The sequence below is a fragment of the Bufo gargarizans genome, chromosome 9 (genome assembly GCF_014858855.1).
Source record: "Bufo gargarizans isolate SCDJY-AF-19 chromosome 9, ASM1485885v1, whole genome shotgun sequence".
Lineage (NCBI taxonomy): Eukaryota > Metazoa > Chordata > Amphibia > Anura > Bufonidae > Bufo > Bufo gargarizans.
The window spans coordinates 167,429,382-167,449,088 of NC_058088.1; the positions used below are offsets into that span (position 1 = coordinate 167,429,382).

At 45.0% G+C, this 19,707-nt stretch overlaps 1 protein-coding gene across 4 annotated transcripts in view; it reads left to right on the top strand.

Annotated features, from left to right (window-relative positions):
* GOLGA1 (golgin A1) overlaps positions 1-19,707 on the top strand; it is an 81,173-nt gene that overhangs the window by 14,725 nt on the left and 46,741 nt on the right. For 3 of the 4 annotated variants that reach the window (XR_006391225.1, XR_006391226.1, XM_044305675.1), the window contains exons 4-11: positions 61-135; positions 4,874-4,971; positions 8,709-8,741; positions 11,400-11,528; positions 12,751-12,920; positions 13,085-13,196; positions 17,750-17,845; positions 18,462-18,587. Coding sequence is in view for 2 of the 4 variants with exons in the window: in XM_044305675.1 (XP_044161610.1) it covers positions 61-135; positions 4,874-4,971; positions 8,709-8,741; positions 11,400-11,528; positions 12,751-12,920; positions 13,085-13,196; positions 17,750-17,845; positions 18,462-18,587 (839 nt within the window). In the remaining 2 variants the exon portion in view is untranslated. The remainder of the gene's footprint in view (positions 1-60; positions 136-4,873; positions 4,972-8,708; positions 8,742-11,399; positions 11,529-12,750; positions 12,921-13,084; positions 13,197-17,749; positions 17,846-18,461; positions 18,588-19,707) is intronic. The other variant, XM_044305676.1, reaches the window with a different exon arrangement.

Below are 19,707 nucleotides of genomic sequence, written 5' to 3' on the forward strand. Positions count from 1 at the left end.
CTTTCCCACGTTGTCCTCTCCTCGTTCTTCCATCCTGTTTGTCTGACTTCACCTACAAAGATTACACAGAACAGGTCCGACACCTGCAGAGGATGAAAGAGAAACTTGAGCTTGCTTTAGAAAAGCACCAGGATTGTACGTATTTCACTAGTCTCATCGTCCTTTATTTCTGTCCCGTCTCTGGCCGCCATCCTTCCAGTTTAAGAGCATATCCAGTTCTTCTTAAAGAGGTTCTACACGAACATGTCTTCTGCCCACGCCTGCGCAAAATTAAGATGGTCTCGCAGGTTAATTTCTTATACAAATCCATGTGTATGTTCATAGGAAGACAGTGGCGCTTCCACATTACTGCCCTGATTCTGTGCAGCTATAGGTATGACTCTGGGAGACATATATGTGCGTTGCATGTGGTGTAGAAACTCTTTATGATATCTCTTGAGGGGTCCTGAAACAGTGCCATCCTTGACTATGGACTGTTACAGCTCTCAACCCAACTTAAAGGGGTTGTTTCATCTAGGACAGGCATGTCCAAAGTGTCCTGGCCCTCCAGCTGTTGCAAAACTACAACTCCCAGCATGCCTGGATAGCGTACAGCTATTAGGGCATGTTGGAAGTTGTAGTTTTGCAACAGCTGAAGGGCCGCAGTTTGGACCTGCCTGATCTAGGACTTTGATGGCATATCGCTAAGGTAGGTCATCAAAGTCAGATAGGTGTGGGTCCTACCTCAGAGATTGCACCTATCTCCAGAACCGGCCCCTGAAAGTGAATGAGTGCACCGCACACTCGCTGCGTGCTCTCCATTCATTTCTATGGGAGTTCTGAAAATAGCCGAGCGGGCCATAGAAATGAATGGAGAGCCCACCATGCAAGCGCAGCCACCACTCCATTCCCTTCTGTGGATTGCCTTCTACTGGTTCGGCTATTTTCAGCAGTCCCATAGATATGCATGCAGGGCGTCTGCGCATGCTTGATTCGGTGTACCGTCCTGGAGATATGAGCGGGTCCCAGAGGTGGGGCCCTGCACCCATCTGACATGGGTGCCATTTCCTAGCGCTATGCCACCAGTGTCTCAGATGAGGAGGCAACCCTTTTAAGTGAATTGGCAGACAAAGCTGTAAACAAGTGTGGCGCTGTTTCTGGAAGAAAGCGGATACGTTTTTATAATTACAGCCCCATAAATCTTACTAATCCTCATCAGCTCTAATCCGTTTCTTTGTTAATAATGACAATTCATTGCATTTTTTTTTTTTATTATACTAATCTATCATTTAATCCAGTTTCATTGTTGTTTTAATTACTTGATGAATAGCTTGTGTACTTTACTTGGTTTACTCACACATTTAAATATCAGTGTCTTTAGGGGAGCTTCCTTCAGGGAAAATCCATTTTGAGCACTGAAATTTACTAATGTTACTTAGATTTACAAAAGAAACCTCCATTAACTACGACCATTCGCAGATTTTTATTTACAGTCATGGCCGTAAATGTTGGCACCTCTGAAATGTTTCAAGAAAATGAAGTATTTCTCACAGAAAAGTATTGCAGTAACACATGTTTATTCCCTTTGTGTGTGTATTGGAACAAAACCAAAAAAAGGGAGGGGAAAAGAGCAAATTGGACTAAATGTCACACCAAACTCCAAAAATGGGATGGACAAAATTATTGGCACCCTTTCAAAATTGTGGATAAATAAGATTGTTTCAAGCATGTGATGCTCCTTTAAACTCACCTGGGGCAAGTAACAGGTGTGGGCAATATAAAAATCACACCTGAAAGCAGATAAAAAGGAGAGAAGTTCACTTGGTCTTTGCATTGTGTGTCTGTGTGCGCCACACTAAGCATGGACAACAGAAAGAGGAGAAGAGAACTGTCTGAGGACTTGAGAACCAAAATTGTGGAAAAATATCAACAATCTCAAGGTTACAAGTCCATCTCCAGAGATCTAGATTAGCCTTTGTCCATAGTGCGCAACATTATCAAGAAGTTTGCAACCCATGGCGCTGTGGCTAATCTCCCTGGGCGTGGACGGAAGAGAAAAATTGATGAAGGGTGTCAACGCAGGATAGTCCGGATGGTGGATAAGCAGTCCCAAAGAAGTTCCAAAGATATTTAAGCTGTCCTGCAGGCTCAGGGAGCATCGGTGTCAGCGCAAACTATCCGTCGACATTTAAATGAAATGAAACGCTATGGCAGGAGACCCAGGAGGACCCCACTGCTTGCCAGTGACATAAAAATGCAAGACTACATTTTGCAAAAATGAACTTGAGCAAGCCAAAATCCTTCTGGGAAAAGGTCTTGTGGACAGATGAGACCAAGATAGAGCTTTTCGGTAAAGCACATCATTCTACTGTTTACCGAAAACGGAATTAGGCCTACAAAGAAAAGAACACAATACCTACAGTGAAATATGGTGGAGGTTCATTGATGTTTTGGGGTTGTTTTGCTGCCTCTGGCACTGGGTGCCTTGAATATGTGCAAGGCATCATGAAATCTGAGGATTACCAACAGATTTTGGGTCGCACTGTAGAGCCCAGTGTCAGAAAGCTGGGTTTGCGTCCGAGATCTTGGGTCTTCCAGCAGGACAATGACCCAAAACATACGTCATAAAGCACCCAGAAATGGATGGCAACAAAGCGCTGAAGCGTTCTGAAGTGGCCAGCAATGAGTCCAGATCTAAATCCCATTGAACACCTGTGGAGAGATCTTAAAATTGCTGTTGGGAAAAGGCGCCCTTCCAAAAAAGAGAGACCTGGAGCAGTTTGCTAAGGAAGAGTGGTCCAAAATCCCGGGTGAGAGGTGTCAGAAGCTTATTGATGGTTATAGGAAGCGACTGATTTCAGTTATTTTTTTCCAAAGAGTGTGCAACCAAATATTAAGTTAAGGGTGCCAATAATTTTGTCCAGCCCATTTTTGGAGTTTGGTGTGACATTTTGTCCAATTAGCTTTTTTTCCTCCCTTTTTTGGTTTTGTTCCAATACACACAAAGGGAATAAACATGTGTTACTGCAATACTTTTGTCTGAGAAATACTTAATTTTCTTGAAAAATTTCAGGGGTGCCAACATTTACGGCCATGACCGTATATACCATTGCTTAAAGGGGTTTAACAAGTTGGTAAAAATATATATATATTTTTTTTTAAACGGTGCCAAACCTGTCCACAGGTTGTATGTGGTATTGCAGCTCTGCCTCATTCACTTTAATGTAGCTGAGCTGTAATATCAGTCACAACTAATTGGTGTGGGGCTGTTTCTGAAAGCAGCCATGCTTTTTCTAATCTTGTGCAATGCCTTTAATTATTACTATCCATGCCATTTGTTATTAGATAAGCATCTAACCCTTTTTGAATGTGAGGGCCAATGTATTTGTTTTATTTTTTTGTTGTCATGTTCAGTCAGTCCATAGTTTCTTAAAAGTAGGCTGTCCATGTACCACCACCATATGGTGTCTCCATGAGGCATTGTATTTTCCACTAGAAGTAACGCTGTTAAAGGGGTTATGTCCGGGTTCAGCTCTTCACCATTCAGCCCTTATGAGTGGAGGATCGGAGCATCGATGCAGCGCAGGGCAAGGGCTGTTTGGTTTACATTGACACACTGCTAGGTGGAGGCTTCCACCTAGCAGTGATCCAAGTGACGTCACTGACACTAATGGGTGGTCTATAGCGCTGTTTTACAGGCTAGGGCAGTGCTACAGACCGCCCATTAGTGCTGGTGACGTCACCGGGCTCACTGCTAGGCGGAAACCTCAGAAGCCTGGTACGTCACCGGATCTAAAGAAAAAGCTATATAGCACAGGGCATGAAATGCTCCACTCATTGGGGCTGAATGGGTGAAGAAGGGGTTATGTCCGGGTTCAGCTCTGAAGGAGCATGCCCTCCTTATAGAGCAAGCATTGGAGCATAGAGGAACAGTATACAGGAGCCGTATTACAAATTTGTGCAACACAACAATAGCTATTAAAGGGGTTGTGCAGATGTGAAACAAATATAATATTTTAAGTTCACAGTGGGTTAAAAATAAAAAGTCCTACTTGCCCTCACCTGGTCCCCACTGCTCTCCTTTCCTTGTCCTGACTTGAAACCCCAGGAGATGCCTGCTCAGCAAATCAGTGGGCATAATGAGGACCTGTCTGAACTAGACATTGGCTGAGCAGACATCTCCTGGCATTTCTGGCGTGTCAAAGCAGAACCAAATGGCGCTAGGGGTTGTCTCACAAAACCCTTTGTAAGTGAAAGTCAATGATAAGCTGATTGCCGTGAGTCCAAGTTCTATAACCCAGGGCCATCAACAGTTAAAGGGGTTGAATGAAAGGTCTGTATTGCCACAAGCCTACAGTGTCTGTTACCAAGGTAGAATGCCCCTGGACCTCATGGCTGCCTTTAAGAATCATTCATTATATAGTCTGATTTAATCGCTATGGACCGTTTTGGGGAGTTTTTTTTTATTACTGCATTGTACCCATTTTGAGCTAAAAATATATTTTTTTAATTGGTCTTTAGTAAAATAATTTGAACCCCTTTCTCTGTACAGCCTTCTCTATGAATGTGGCTTAAATAAGCGTCTATGCCCTATTAGTCATTTAGAGATGAGGTTTATTAGATGACCGGCACATTCATACAGCTAGACAAACAGTTAACTCTTTTGTCACAGCTGAATATTTTTAATAAAGACCAATAAAAAAAGTTTTTTTAGCCCAAAATGAGTAAAATGCAATCCCAAAACCTTTCTATGTAATCTTTTGAACCCATTCCATTAGTTCTCCCCTACTTACCTGTCTCTTGCCCACCGTCCTCGCACTGCATCAGAGGTGTGTAGAATATGGCACTTGGTGTTGGAGATGGTCTGGCTAGTGACTTGCTGCTTCTGTCCCAGCATCAATGAGGAAGTTTCAAGACCAAAACGAGATGTATAATGCAAGCCGAGCCAAGATGGCGGAAGAATATTCACTTTCTCTTGAAAAGAAAGACCAGGTACGTCTGAAGACTATTGCTTGTTTATTGCTGTTGTCTGTCCTGTCATGTCTCGAGCTAGACAATGTTCACATTACCACTAAAATGTAATAAAGAAACCTAAACCTGACAGACCCACTATACAGGTCCTTCTCAGAAAATTAGCATATTGTGATAAAGTTCATTATTTTCTGTAATGTACTGATAAACATTAGACTTTCATATATTTTAGATTCATTACACACCAACTGAAGTAGTTCAAGCCTTTTATTGTTTTAATATTGATGATTTGGGCATACAGCTCATGAAAACCCAAAATTCCTATCTCAAAAAATTAGCATATCATAAAAAGGTTCTCTAAACGAGCTATTAACCTAATCATCTGAATCAACTAATTAACTCTAAACACCTGCAAAAGATTCCTGAGGCTTTTAAAAACTCCCAGCCTGGTTCATTACTCAAAACCGCAATCATGGGTAAGACTGCCGACCTGACTGCTGTCCAGAAGGCCATCATTGACACCCTCAAGCAAGAGGGTAAGACACAGAAAGAAATTTCTGAACGAATAGGCTGTTCCCAGAGTGCTGTATCAAGGCACCTCAGTGGGAAGTCTGTGGGAAGGAAAAAGTGTGGCAGAAAACGCTGCACAACGAGAAGAGGTGACCGGACCCTGAGGAAGATTGTGGAGAAGGACCGATTCCAGACCTTGGGGGACCTGCGGAAGCAGTGGACTGAGTCTGGAGTAGAAACATCCAGAGCCACCGTGTACAGGCATGTGCAGGAAATGGGCTACAGGTGCCGCATTCCCCAGGTCAAGCCACTTTTGAACCAGAAACAGCGGCAGAAGCGCCTGACCTGGGCTACAGAGAAGCAGCACTGGACTGTTGTATGTCATTCGGAAATCAAGGTGCCAGAGTGTGGAGGAAGACTGGGGAGAGGGAAATGCCAAAATGCCTGAAGTCCAGTGTCAAGTACCCACAGTCAGTGATGGTCTGGGGTGCCATGTCAGCTGCTGGTGTTGGTCCACTGTGTTTTATCAAGGGCAGGGTCAATGCAGCTAGCTATCAGGAGATTTTGGAGCACTTCATGCTTCCATCTGCTGAAAAGCTTTATGAAGATGAAGATGTCATTTTTCAGCACGACCTGGCACCTGCTCACAGTGCCAAAACCACTGGTAAATGGTTTACTGACCATGGTATTACTGTGCTCAATTGGCCTGCCAACTCTCCTGACCTGAACCCCATAGAGAATCTGTGGGATATTGGGAAGAGAAAGTTGAGAGGCGCAAGACCCAACACTCTGGATGAGCTTAAGGCCGCTATCGAAGCCTCCTGGGCCTCCATAACACCTCAGCAGTGCCACAGGCTGATTGCCTCCATGCCACGCCGCATTGAAGCAGTCATTTCTGCAAAAGGATTCCCGACCAAGTATTGAGTGCATAACTGAACATAATTATTTGAAGGTTGACTTTTTTTGTATTAAAAACACTTTTCTTTTATTGGTCGGATGAAATATGCTAATTTTTTGAGATAGGAAATTTGTGTTTTCATGAGCTGTATGCCAAAATCAACAATATTAAAACAATAAAAGGCTTGTACTACTTCAGTTGGTGTGTAATGAATCTAAAATATATGAAAGTCTAATGTTTATCAGTACATTACAGAAAATAATGAACTTTATCACAATATGCTAATTTTTTGAGAAGGACCTGTATGTCAACGGATCTGTCGGCATCAGTTTCACAACAGATTGTTGTAGCTGTCATGGCTGTATAGATAATGGTATTTATTGTACCAATGTGAACCAAGCCTTATTTAAAGGGCATCTGTCAGCAGTTTTGTACCTATGACACTGGCCGACCTGTTACATGTGTGCTTGGCAGCTGAAGGAGTCTGTGTTGGTCCCAAGTTACGGTAATATGTGTCCTACCTGGACCTGTCAATGAAAGTGCAGTGGGTGTGGCAGTTGCGTAGAGAGCAGAGCCTCTAGGTGTAATGGTAACGCCCCCGTTGCTCCTAGAGGCTCATTTGCATATATTAAAACATCATTTTTCTCAGCAATGCAGAAACATATGAACATGGGACCAACACAGATGTCTTCAGCTGCCAAGCGCACATGTAACAGGTCAGCCAGTGTCATAGGTACAAATCTGCTGACAGATGTCCTTTCCCAATGATTCCAAAAATGCTTCTTATTTTGCATCTGGAGCCTCTTTTTAGCACCTGAAATCTCATATTTTAAGTAGTGGCATATACAGTGACCAACTTCTCCACATCATACAAACACAGGTCTAGGAAACTGAGATATGTGTTACAGTTTGTCTGTTTTTTGCTCTTAAAAGGCCTTTACTAATATTGTAGGTTAGGAAGAAGAAGGGGGGCAGATAGAAGGGAACATGCAAGAGGGTTTGTAGTCTGTAACCATGTTATATAGGGGTGTAGATTATCTGAAGACCCAACAAGGTATTTTTAATAAAGAGCATTAAGTTGCCTACTTTTTCATTTTGCATACACTGACGGATTAGGCTACTTTCACACCAGCGTTTTTGCTGGATCCATCATAGATCAGCAAAAACGCTTCCATTCTGATAATACAAGCGTCTGCATCCGTTATGAACGGATCCGGTTGTATTATCTTTAAAGGCAGTCTGTATATGGCCATATACAGTGCTTACATGGCTCTGTAGCACACCTATACACGATTGTAACGGTACCTTTGTTCTTTTCTTTAGACTTGCACCAGCAGGAAAAACGAAGTTTAATACATATGCAAATGAGCACTCCCAAGTGCCCAGGGGCGGCGTTCAGTGTGTAGGTGCCCAGGCTGCTCTGCCTTCTTTTCACTTTACTCCTCCCCAGCCTCTGCCTTTGCCCGCCCTCCAAGTCTCTTGTCTCATCGATAGGGCAAAGGAAGAGGCTGGGGAGGAGTAAAGTGAAAAGAAGGCAGAGCAGCCTGGACACCTACACACTGAACGCCGCCCCTGGACATACCCTTATTTTCAACCAGGCAGCCCTCCTGAGGCTTGCATCAAAGCATCTCATGCTCCGATGCGCTCCCTTGCTCTGCGCTAGATTGCGCAGGGCACGGGCAGTTTGTTTATCATAACACACTGCCGGGCAAAAGCTTCCGCCCGCCAGTGTGTTCGGTGACGTCACCGTCTCTGATAGGCGGGCTTTAGCGCTGCCCTAGCCGTTTAACTGGCTAGGATAGCGCTAAAGCCTGCCTATCAGTGCCGGTGACGTCACAGGGCTTCCTGGCAGCCCCATAGAGAGCCCTGTTCGTCACCGGAACGCCTAAAAAATAATCACGCAGGGCAAAGGAGAGCATCGGAGCATGAACTGCTCCGATGCTCAAGTCAGGGGGCTGCCTGGGTGAAAATGGGGATATTAACATAGCCAAGACACCAACTGAAAGTCAACGGGGGACTGATCCGTTTTCTGTTGTGTCAGACTTACATTGTGTGTCAGATAGATCTGTCTTGCTCCGCATCGCAGAGAGAAAAACGCTGCCTACAGCTTCATTCTGTCCACGATGGAGACGCAACCAAACAGAACAGAATGCATTCTGGTGCTTTCAGTTTTGTCCACATTGACAATGAATGGGGGCAAAACGGAAGTGTTTCCCCCCGCTATTGAGCTCCTATGAAGTTTGAAAGTAGCCTTAAATGTTTGCAGGCACGCATAACCGGTGTCTGTTTTTGAATGTATGTACAGTATCACAGTTTGAAGTTTAAATGTTTATTTTTTTGTTTGTTTTAGGAATGGCTACTAAAGCTTGCAGCACTTGAAGAGGTAATTAAAAAGTGGAAAAGAATAAAAATAGTGTTTTTCACTCTATAGGATGCATCTAGGTTTTAGAGGAGGAAAAAAAAAAAAAATATATATACATATATATATATATATATATATATATATAATTTCCTCAGACCTCAAATTGGACCCTCATTCCACAGCGGATCACAGATCAGACTCTCATTCCTCATTAGACCCCAAATCAGACCTCCAATCTTCATCAGACCTCAGAAAGACCCACAATCTTTCATCAGACCTCAAATCAGACCCCTATCTTCATCAGACACCCAAACCTCATCAGACCTCAGCTCAGACCCCAAATCTTCATCGGACCTTCGATCAGACATAGCATAAAAGAACTTGCCTCTCCTGCTCCGGACAGCGCCATTACTCTATCCAGCGCTGCACTGTGACCTGACCTGCACACTATCAGGTCATAGTGCGCACTTATGCACTATTGCCTCGTGATGTATGTTGTCTGGACACAGCATATTGCCCAGAGAAGACTAGGGAGCAACTAGTAAAGCCAGCACCAGAAGCACAATATTCGCTGTTCCCTGGTCCTACTATGTAGTAATGAGAGCTTCCATAATGGAAGTGCTCATTACTATTTGCTTCATAAGAGGCAATACCATTTTCTCGCTCGTATCATTGGGGGACACAGGACCGTGGGTATAGCTGCTGCTGCCACTAGGAGGCGACACTAGGCTAAAAAGTGTTAGCTCCTCCTCTGCCGGCTATACCCCCTCCAGCCAGGAGAGAGCATATCAGTTTTTAGCTTAGTGTCGTAGAAGGCAGACCGGCTTCCTTTTTGTTTTTTGTTTTATCTTTTCCTTTTTTAGGTAGGGGAAACAGAGGCGCCTATCCCCTCTGTCTACCTCGGGAGCTAGACCAGTGTTTGATTCCCTCACCGCTCGACCTCCCCCAAGAAGCAAAAGTGGACCAGGGCAGCCCATGTCAGTCGGACTCTGTCTGCTCCGCATGCTGTGCGCCCACGCAGTTTCTGCCCACGCAGCCGCATGACCTCCCTGACAGAGTGGAACCGGACTGGGCCCGTGCCTTATCTCGGGCAGTGGAGGACCTCTCTAAGATATCCCAATCCACCCTTACTCTCATGGGTCGATTGGTTGATAAATCTCCACCTGCGCAGTCCGCTCCCTCCTCTGGAAAGCGCCTTAGGGGCAGACCTTCGCACAAACGGCCCAGAGCAGACCATCATTCCTCCTCTGATACCTCAGCATCTCCCCCATGGGTCACTCTCGGAAGCATCCCCCCTTCCAGGAGAAGTTCTGTCAGATGGGGAAATTGGTGACTCGGATATGGATCTGGAACAATCTTCCAAGTTTGCTTCCATGGTGAGCAGCTTAGTTTCTGCTGTCCGTGACACCTTCCAGGTGTAGGATGAGTCCCCCTCCACGATTCACCAGGGAGTGTCTTTTCTCCGAGCCAGGCAAACTCCTAAAGCCTTCCCCTTGCATGACGTCTTTTCCGTTGTCATTTTCAAGGCGTGGGACCATCCAGATCGTCACTTTAGCACGTCAAAGCGACTTGATCTGCTTTATCCCTTTCCGGCGGATTAGTCCTCTCCTCCCAAGGTGGAGCCTTCCGGTAGCATGCCTCGCCAAAAACACCGCCATTCTGGTGGCCGATGGCTCAGCCCTTCAGGATCCTGTGGATCGCTGCATGGAGTCTTGGGCGAAGTACATTTTCGCGGCAAGTGGCTCAGCACTTCGGCCCATTGTTGCCTCCGCTTGGGTGGCTAAGGCGGTCTCAGCGTAGGCATTCCGGTTAAACCAGGATGTGGCGGTGGACCTCCCGCTCACCGAGCTCCAGTCTTTGGCTCTGCTGATCTCCCAGGCGGGAAAGTACCTCTGTGAGGCGTCCTTGGACACGGGTGCACTTGTTGCCCGCTCTCCCGGTAACCTTGAGGTGCGAACTCTGGCTTAAGGTTTGGGCAGCGGACTCCTTGTCAAATCGATATGATATGCTCTCTCTTGGCTGGAGGGGGTATAGCCGGCAGAGGAGGAGCTAACACTTTTTAGCCTAGTGTCGCCTCCTAGTGGCAGCAGCAGCTGTACCCGCGGTCCTGTGTCCCCCAATGAACTAAACGAGAAAGAGATTTTACAGGCGAGTCTACAAAAATCTTGTTTTTCCCCACTTTTGGTGGCGCGAATAATACGGTAATCCACTTTGTCTTGCATTTTCGAACGATTAGGATAAGGTATGAGTTTAAGCTGGCCATACACATTAGTCTTTTGTCGGTCATACCCGCCATTATACATTAATGTGAGTGGGGAGACCCATCTCTTTCCTGATAGATGATAGAGGACCAGAGAAAATGAATATTTTCGCCCAGTTCTTTTGTTCTCCCGAGAGGTAAGCTGCCTCCAGAAGTGTCTGGCAGTGGCTTTCTCTGCTTTCCACATAACAAACACATACACGTTTGGCTCATGCACAAAACCGTATGTATTTTGCGGTCTGGAAAAAAAAAAAAATGACATTCATGTTACATCTTTGTTTCTTTTGCGGATCCATTGCACACAATGCCTACTTTTGTCTACAAAACGAACAAGAATAGGACATGTTCAATTTCTTTGCGGAACAGACTTGCGGACCTCTACAGGAAAGCTCATAGATTATTTTGTTTTTCATTTTAAGGAGAAGAGAAAACTTTCTGACCAGGTGGAAATGATGAAAAAACAGAATATCTCTTTGTTCCAAAAACGAGAAGATCTTGATGAGTTGGAAGTGTTTCAGCAACAAGAAATGGCAAAAATCAAGCACATGGTAAGAATGTCTGACTCCTCGGACATGTCTGCTTGTGGACCTGCAAGTCCAGAGCTCAGAGGGTGGTCCTTGTGAAGCATTCTCTGCCCCCCCCCCCTCCTAGAATTCTTTAGGCTGTGTGCCTGTGTCTCATCCCGCTCCATCACTGACAGAAATTAATATCTGATTTCTCCCGGCATTAATGAAGACCTGTCATGCCCGTGCATATACACACAGCTCATTTATGTAATTGGGAACTGTGTAATGATTAATTTTCTTTCTTGTGGCACGCCAGGGAATTTTAAAGGGGTATTCCCATCTCGGACAATAGGGGCATATTTCTAGAATATGCCCCCTTTGTCTTATGAACGCAGCCAGTTTCCCTCCATTCATTTCTATGGGGCCCCTGGCTCGGCTATTTCCTTCGGCCCCATAGAAATGAATGGGAGTGGTAGCCGCGTAGCGTGGTGGACTCCCATTCACTTCTTTGGAGAGATCGCTTGATGGTGGCCGGACCTGGGGAAACCCGAGGTCCTCCAACAATCACTTTTCTAGCGATATTCCCTCATTGTCTCAGATGGGAATATCCCTTTAACTCTTGCTGTAGGGTTACAATAGAGATTTACACCGTTTTAATATATTACTGCATGGACAGTTTTTTTGAAATGATTGACATACATGTATTTTGGGCTAAAAACATTTTTGTAATAGGTATTTATGAAAAATCATGTGCTTCTGCAGCTTCCATTTTCCACTTTAAATTGCAGCTGCAGAATGCTAGTCACCTTGAAAACCTTCAGAATAACTGACTTCACCGTCTCCATTCCCTCTCTCATCTCTGTGGAAAGATCTTCTAAGCTTATTTATGCCAAACTTTGACTTGGGTGTAAATCCGCTTAGAAGATTGTTCAGGAGTCATAGGAGAGGGCTGGACAGCGAGCTGTCAGACAGCTGGTCTGATGGATTTCTCTATAAACAGCATTCTGCAGCTGCTATATACAGTAAAACATAGACGCTGCAGAAGCCAAAACGATCTAAATGTTTTAGTAAAAGCTTATTGCAAATACTTATTTTAGCTCAAATATATGTAAATCAATCATGGTTCTTTCCTTTACATTTCCAAAGACTTTCCTACTATACAGGAAAGGATAGTTTCAGGGATGAACTTTTTCATTATGACTAGGTATTGCATTTACACTTAGTCTAATTGACTGACAGTTTTACTTGTGGGCTAACATTTCAGCTGTTAAAGAAAGAAGAATTACTGAGTAAAGCTGAAAAAGACTTAGAGTTAAAATGCAGAGAAGCCGAGACATCTCAGGCAGAGCTTCAGGACCGCCAGTGTCTCTCAGATAAACTCAAGAAAGACCTTGAGCAACTCCAAGAAGAAAACTCCAAGCTGGCTGAGCAGAGGTGAGCATCGGGAAAAGCGTTGCTAACTATGTGTCTGAAGTACTGCTGCATGTAACATATATTATATGTAACATGCAGTTAAAAAAAAGACACAACTCCTTCCTACAAGCTCAACTTGGCATGTCATAGCTGTCCTTAAAAAGGTTTGTGTTCTGGTTCTACAGGACAGAACTGACATCAGCTCAGGAAGGGGCAGAGAAGAAGATTACCGAGCTGGAACAGAGACAGCAGGAACTCCAGGACTTTATCCAGCGACTGTCTCTGGACTTGCAGAAGGTCAGTAAAATGTGTAATCATGTACAGGATACAGTATAGGTCTTTTACTCATCCGTGTCTTTGGGAGACACAGAGACCATGGATATAGCTGTTGCCACAGGCAGACACAAGCAGTGTTGACTCCTTCCATCAGCTATAGTATTCCTGCAGGGATTAAGCCAAATCACTTTGTAGGTTAGTGTCTATAGGAGGCAGACATGCTAACCCTTTTATTTTTTTATAGTGTTTGTTTTAATCTGGTGACTTCTGCACACAGATTACTGGTGGCTCAACTACATGTTCTCCACTACGGGAGAGGGGGAAGACCAGCGGGTCATTAAACCCACTGCTCAACCCGACCTCAAGAAGACAAAATGGTATGGTGGACCACCAAGTCCCCCTTTTCTACCAGTCTTTCTTCTGATTAACTGCCACTGGAGCTCCTACTACCCCCCCCCCCCCCCCCCAGCTCCCCGGATCAGTTTCGATCAGGTCCATCTCCCTTCTAGACCGATGATCTAGCAACACCTGTCACTATCTCCCTGGGTCCCACTTTATGTAACGTCGCAGCAGGAGTCAGGCAACGACTAGGCTTCCTTCCCTGGGCCCCCTGGTCCACTTCATTCTCCCACTGTTGTGTGTTTTTCCCCTTGGTTAGGTGCTTTGTGGCATGTCTCCAGTAAAAAATGTAGGCCCCTGCTTCAATAGATTAAAGGCCTTACTTCCCGGGAGAACTTCCTTTCTTCTAGCACAGGCTCAAACTCTCTCTCCTCTTACCTAGCAGGACATCCCTGCCTTCCTTAAAGCTTGCCTACTTCCTGCCCATCTTTCAGGAAGTAGTTGCTTCTGGGGCTACTTCAGTGCTCCAGACCTCCGTGGCATTTGACTCCTGCTGAACCTCGCCTGGTTTATCCACTGGCTTTCTCTTTTACACATGTTGGGGACCTCTGCAGTCCTGATGAGAGTAGCCACACTTGACTTCCCATCCTCCAGGGATAGGCTTTAACCCTTTCATGGCCATGTTGGACTCTGGAAAAGACCCCATCAGACAGTTGGTGGTCTTGGTTACTCATTTTGTTGCTCCTCTTGTCACACTAAGTTACAGTGAGTTTAGTTGGAGCCCCTCTGTGCGTCCTACCTCCTCCTGCTGGTGGCTTCTGGCGCCTCCCGAGTGGACCATCAGTGGGCGCTCTCCATCACGAAAATAGTGCAGGACGTCTCGCTTAATAATAAAGCCATTGTGGAGCTGCTGGACTGTGAACCACTCAGATTCTGGAGACCCTAGGTCTGTTCACGGGTGATCTAAAAACTGAATGCCTGGACTTGCTCTACTCTTTCCCTGAGGACCTTGTTAAAAATGGTCTTCTTCCCCTATGGTGGACAAACTTGTGTCCCATCTAGTAAAACATATCATCCTGTCTATGCCGCCCGCAGCTTGCTTCTCGGATTTAAGGATAAGAAGCTGGAGTCTTTATCCAAATCATCATTTAAAGCCACCAGGTCCACTCTGCTCCCCGTTTTTTTTTCCGTCCACTTGAGTCAGCAAAGCTACAGTTGAGTGAGCCTCCTTGGATACAAAATAGGATTCTCCCCCATTCCTCAATCTCATTTTTTTCAGCGCATCCATACTAACCTGTCTGGCCAAGGCATCTATCTACATTATTCCAAGCTATTCGAGTCCTATTCGCTCAGGGAGTAATTGTTCCAGTACCTTATCAGGAAAAAATCCAGGATTTTTGTTCAAACCTGTTTGCAGTTCCCAAGAAGTATGGGAACGTTCGCCCTGTACTGAATCTGAAGATCCTCAGCAGATTTGTTTGAGCCAAACATTTTTGCATGGAATCCCTGAGATTGGTGATCTGTTCCATGGAAGTGGGGTAATTCCAGGATGCCTACCTTCACAAACCAATCAGTGCTCCTCACCAATAATATCTTAGATTTGCAGTGGTGTCCCTTCATTTCCAATTCGTACCACTTCCATTTGGCTTGGCATCGGCTCTGCGATCCTTTACTAAGGTGTTTGCTTCACTCATGGCACCCCATCCTGGAAAAAACGTCTTCCATTGCATCCAACAGAGCCAGTTTAACGATAGTCCTTGATACCTTTTGCAGATTTGGATGGCTGATCAACATCCAGAAATCCAACTTGAGGCACTCCCAATGTCTAGTGTTTCTGGGAATTTTCTTGGACACCTGTCCTCCTTCCTACGTTTACGGAGCAGCATTCTCCAGATTTGTCATCCTCACCCATCTGTATATCGCCTCTGCATGCAAGTACTGTGTCTCATGGTCATGTAAAATGTAGATCAGATAACCATAATGGAAGCGCTCACTAGTATTCGCTTCATAAGATGAACAGCCCCCCCCCCCCCCCCACACACACACACACACACTTTTGGGGGAAAAAAGTGCGTCTTATAAAGAGAAAAATATGGTACATGTGATTTATTTGAAAGTGTTCCAGCTGCATATATTTAAAAAATTTCGGCCTCAAGCCTTCATGGGATACTGGAAGAAGTAATACAATGATAAGCAATCGGTTCCAAATGATATTACATACTGTTGGGCATTAAAAAGTGCATATTGAACAAAAAAATTGCACACAGAAAAAAAAATGATGTACAGTGGCATGCAAAAGTTTGGGTACCCCTGGTCAAAATTGCGGTTACTGTGAACAGTTAAGAATTTTGAAGATAAAATGATCTCCAAAAGGCATAAGGTTAAAGGCAAATTTTTATTATTGGCTAAAAATCATATTTTCAATTGGCCTTTATAAAATATTCAATTGGCCTTAAAAATATTGAGCCATTCTGTCACAAAGGGTTAACAGTTTTTCTAACTGTGTGACTGGTACTTTCACTTTGTGCCAGTCTTCTAATAAACCTTATTTCCAAACTACTAAGAGTACTTACTTAATAAACAAAAAATCACTGAAATAAAACTAAGATAAAAACATCCTGCACGGTGTGATAAATAAATATGCTTGCATCTTTTTTGTTAGTGCATTATCCTTTTTTTCTGTATTTTTTTTTTTTTTTCGTGAATGTGGCCAGGGACATCCGCACATTTATTTATCATACCGTACAGGTATCTTAGTTTTTTCGGTGATTTTGTTGTTTATTATATAGTATATGCTTGAGGGAGTGTCGCCATCAAGTGTGAATGCGCTCCTATTTTATCTTGGAAGTAGCATTCCTGTGCACTTTTGCCCTTCCTATCTAATAGAGCGCCTTGATTAGGTGGTACATATGGCTGTGCTTGCTCCTCCTCCCATTGGTTGCTTGATGCACATGGAGGTGACTAGGAGCAGCACACCATATGTGCGGCGTCTGCGCTCCTGAACATAGAAGCCCAATGGCTTAGGTAGGTTTAGCGTAGGATCCGCCTGACCTGAAACCACCTTGGCACTGGGTAGGTGGGCAAGTCTCAGATCTTGGTCCATATATAATGCTTGCATCTATCTTTTTTTTCTGTCATTTATTATATATATTTTTTTTACATACTTACTTAAAGGGGTATTCCCATCAACATTTTTCAGGCTTACCTGCGGCGAGCGCAGCGTTCACTTCCTGGATTTGGCTGGGCAGGCTCAGTCAGCTTGACTGACGTCTTCTCCCGGCCGTGCTTCGCGCTGTCTTCAACGTGCACGCCGCCGCGCATGCGCCATGGTGACCTATTCTTGGCCTGTATAGTACAGAGCCGGCGTGCACGTTCGCGGCTCTGTACTATACTGGCCAGGAAGAAGTCATCATGCATGCGCGGCGGCGTGCATGTTCAGGACATTGCCCGGCCGAGAGAAAATCTTCAGTCTTCTGCGCAAGCGCGGCCACGGGATTCGACAGGCGAGAGGTGGCCGTAACCAGGGGAGACGAAAGACAACAATCAGGTAAGGCTACTTTCACACTAGCGTTCGGGGCTCCGCTTGTGAGTTCCGTTCAAAGGCTCTCACAAGCGGCCCCGAACGCATCCGTCCAGCCCTGATGCAGTCTGAATAAATGCGGATCCGCTCAGAATGCATCAGTCTGGCAGCGTTCAGCCTCCGCTCCGCTCAGCAGGCGGACACCTGAATGCTGCTTTCAGCGTTCGGGTGTTCGCCTGGCCGTGCGGAGGCAAACGGATCCGTCCAGACTTACAATGTAAGTCAATGGGGACGGATCCGTTTGAATATGACACACTATGGCTCAATTTTCAAACGGATCCGTCCCCCATTGACTTTCAATGTAAAGTCTGGACGGATCCGTCTGAGCTACTTTGACACTTAGAATTTTTTTTACAATATAATGCAGACGGATCCGTTCTGAATGGATCCACCGTCTGCATTATATGAGCGGATCCGTCTCAGACGGATCCGCTCTGAACGCAAGTGTGAAAGTAGCCTAAGAGGGGACTTATTTTCTCAAAAAGGGTGGGAATTGGGTAATAAAATGTATTTACAAAAATGATCTTTTGACACTTTTAATACTTTTCTAGAACCCGTTAATAAATAGTGTGGTCATATTGCAGACTTTCTTATATGGAGTACAGTATTTGGTAATCTATTCTTCATACTGTATTTCCGTTGCCTCTGTACTTAGGCCCAGGCTGGAGCCTCTAGCAGCGAGAAGAGACTGAATGATGTTCAGAATGAATACGAAACGCTAAAGCTACAGCATGAACAGCTGAAATCCAAGGTACGGCTCCTAAACATTATAAATATTGGTTTAGGCTTCTGGCCGACTCCTTTTTAGGTACAAAATATAATACTGGGTGGGCATCCATCAGCATATCTCTGACACTGGGTTAGTCAGCAGTTATAGTTCTCATAATACATAAAGCAATAGTGGCAATTTAGCGATCCACCAAAAGGTCTAGTTGTCTTCCTTCAGAAAAACTGATCTACTAAGCATAAGAAAGAGAGAGTTTGAGGGTTAACAGGGATCCAAATGGAGCGGGGGGGGACCCGAGGTAACTGGAGCCGCCAGGGGATGGAGGAGGGGGTGAGTATGCGGGGGAGGGGGGAAGGCTGCTCAGAGGGTCGACCCTGCAGAAGAGTCCGCAGGTAATTGCAGATAAAAAAAGAGGGGGGAAGAAGTAGGGTGTGTAGACACTCCCAATCCCCCTCCAAGTAGACCCTGGAAATAGGAGGGGGATTGGGAGTGTCTACACACCCTACCCCCCTTTTTATCTACTAAGCATAACACAGTGTATCCTAAGAAATAATGCTTAGAGGGGAGAGAAGAGAGCTTGGTTTCTACCATTCTTACTGTAATTTCTGTCCTTGGTACTGAGAATGCCTTTTTGCACTAGATGGCAATAGAAGCTGGAGAAAAGGATGCCTTAATTATCCGCTTGCAAGAAAAAGTCAATTTGCTGGAGAAGACACTTGAAGGAACTTTCTCTGGGGAGAAAGGTCTGCAAGAACTTCTTATGGAGGTGAGACCATTGTAGAGACCAACCTGTGGTGAAACAGTACATAGCTGTGCCATGTTGCCTAGCAAATGTGGATGAATAATCAAGCGTTGTGATTACTATGCTAAGGACAGATGCTGGGAACCATAGGATTCAATGTTAAAGGGGTTGTCTGGGTTCAGAGTTGAACCCGGACATACCCACATTTTCACCCAGGCAGCCCTCCTTTTGTCCTGCGTGGAATCGCGGGTGGCAAAAGCAGTTTTTTTTTTTTTTGTTTTTTGTTTTTTTTGGAAGATCCGGTGACATGCCGGACTCTCCATAGGGACTGCTAGGCGAAGGATTCTGGCCAGCAGTATATTTGGTGGCATCACCAGCATTAATGGGCGGGCTTTAGCGCCGTCCTAGCCTGTAAAACGGCTAGGGCAGCGCTGAAGCCGGCCCATTAGTGTCGGTGACGTCACCAAATACACTGCTGGGCGGAAGCTGCCACCTAGCAGTGTAAAAACATAAACATGCTAATATCAGGGGGCTGCCTTGGTGAAAATGGGGAAATGTCTGGTTTCAGCTGTAAACCCAGACAAACCCCTTTAAATTACATGTTGGCAATGCAGATTAATACCCATCCATGTAATAAATAGATAGCTTAAGTCCACTTGAGTGGGAACTGTTGTTTCAGCTACCCTCCACTATGGAAAAACATATAGAAGAAAACCTTAGAACCCTAAAATCTTTAATTTTATTGATATCCTTAAAATGACCATACTGGTCAATCAATACACAAACCACCCTATTAAGGATAAAAAAAAAAGGGACCAGGGGATGGGTTATGTGAGAGAAAACAATCGTTGGGGAACAACTCTCCCTTTTTGAGATTCTAATTGGCCCTCAGCCTGGAGGCGTCACCTGAAGGTGGTGACCCCCCGTCCCGTGCCTGCCCTGGATTACCCTGGAAAGCGCTAATCCGTAACCAACGAACCTGTCACCCGACTCGTTTCCCCCAGTCTATTGGATTCATCAGGGGGTACTCAAGACGGGTGCTTAAAGAACTGGGCCAGATAAAGGTGGGGCTGCTGGATACCAGAAATACCTGTGATTGGTGATGACTCACTGTCAGGAAAATTCAGTATAGCCTCAAACAGAA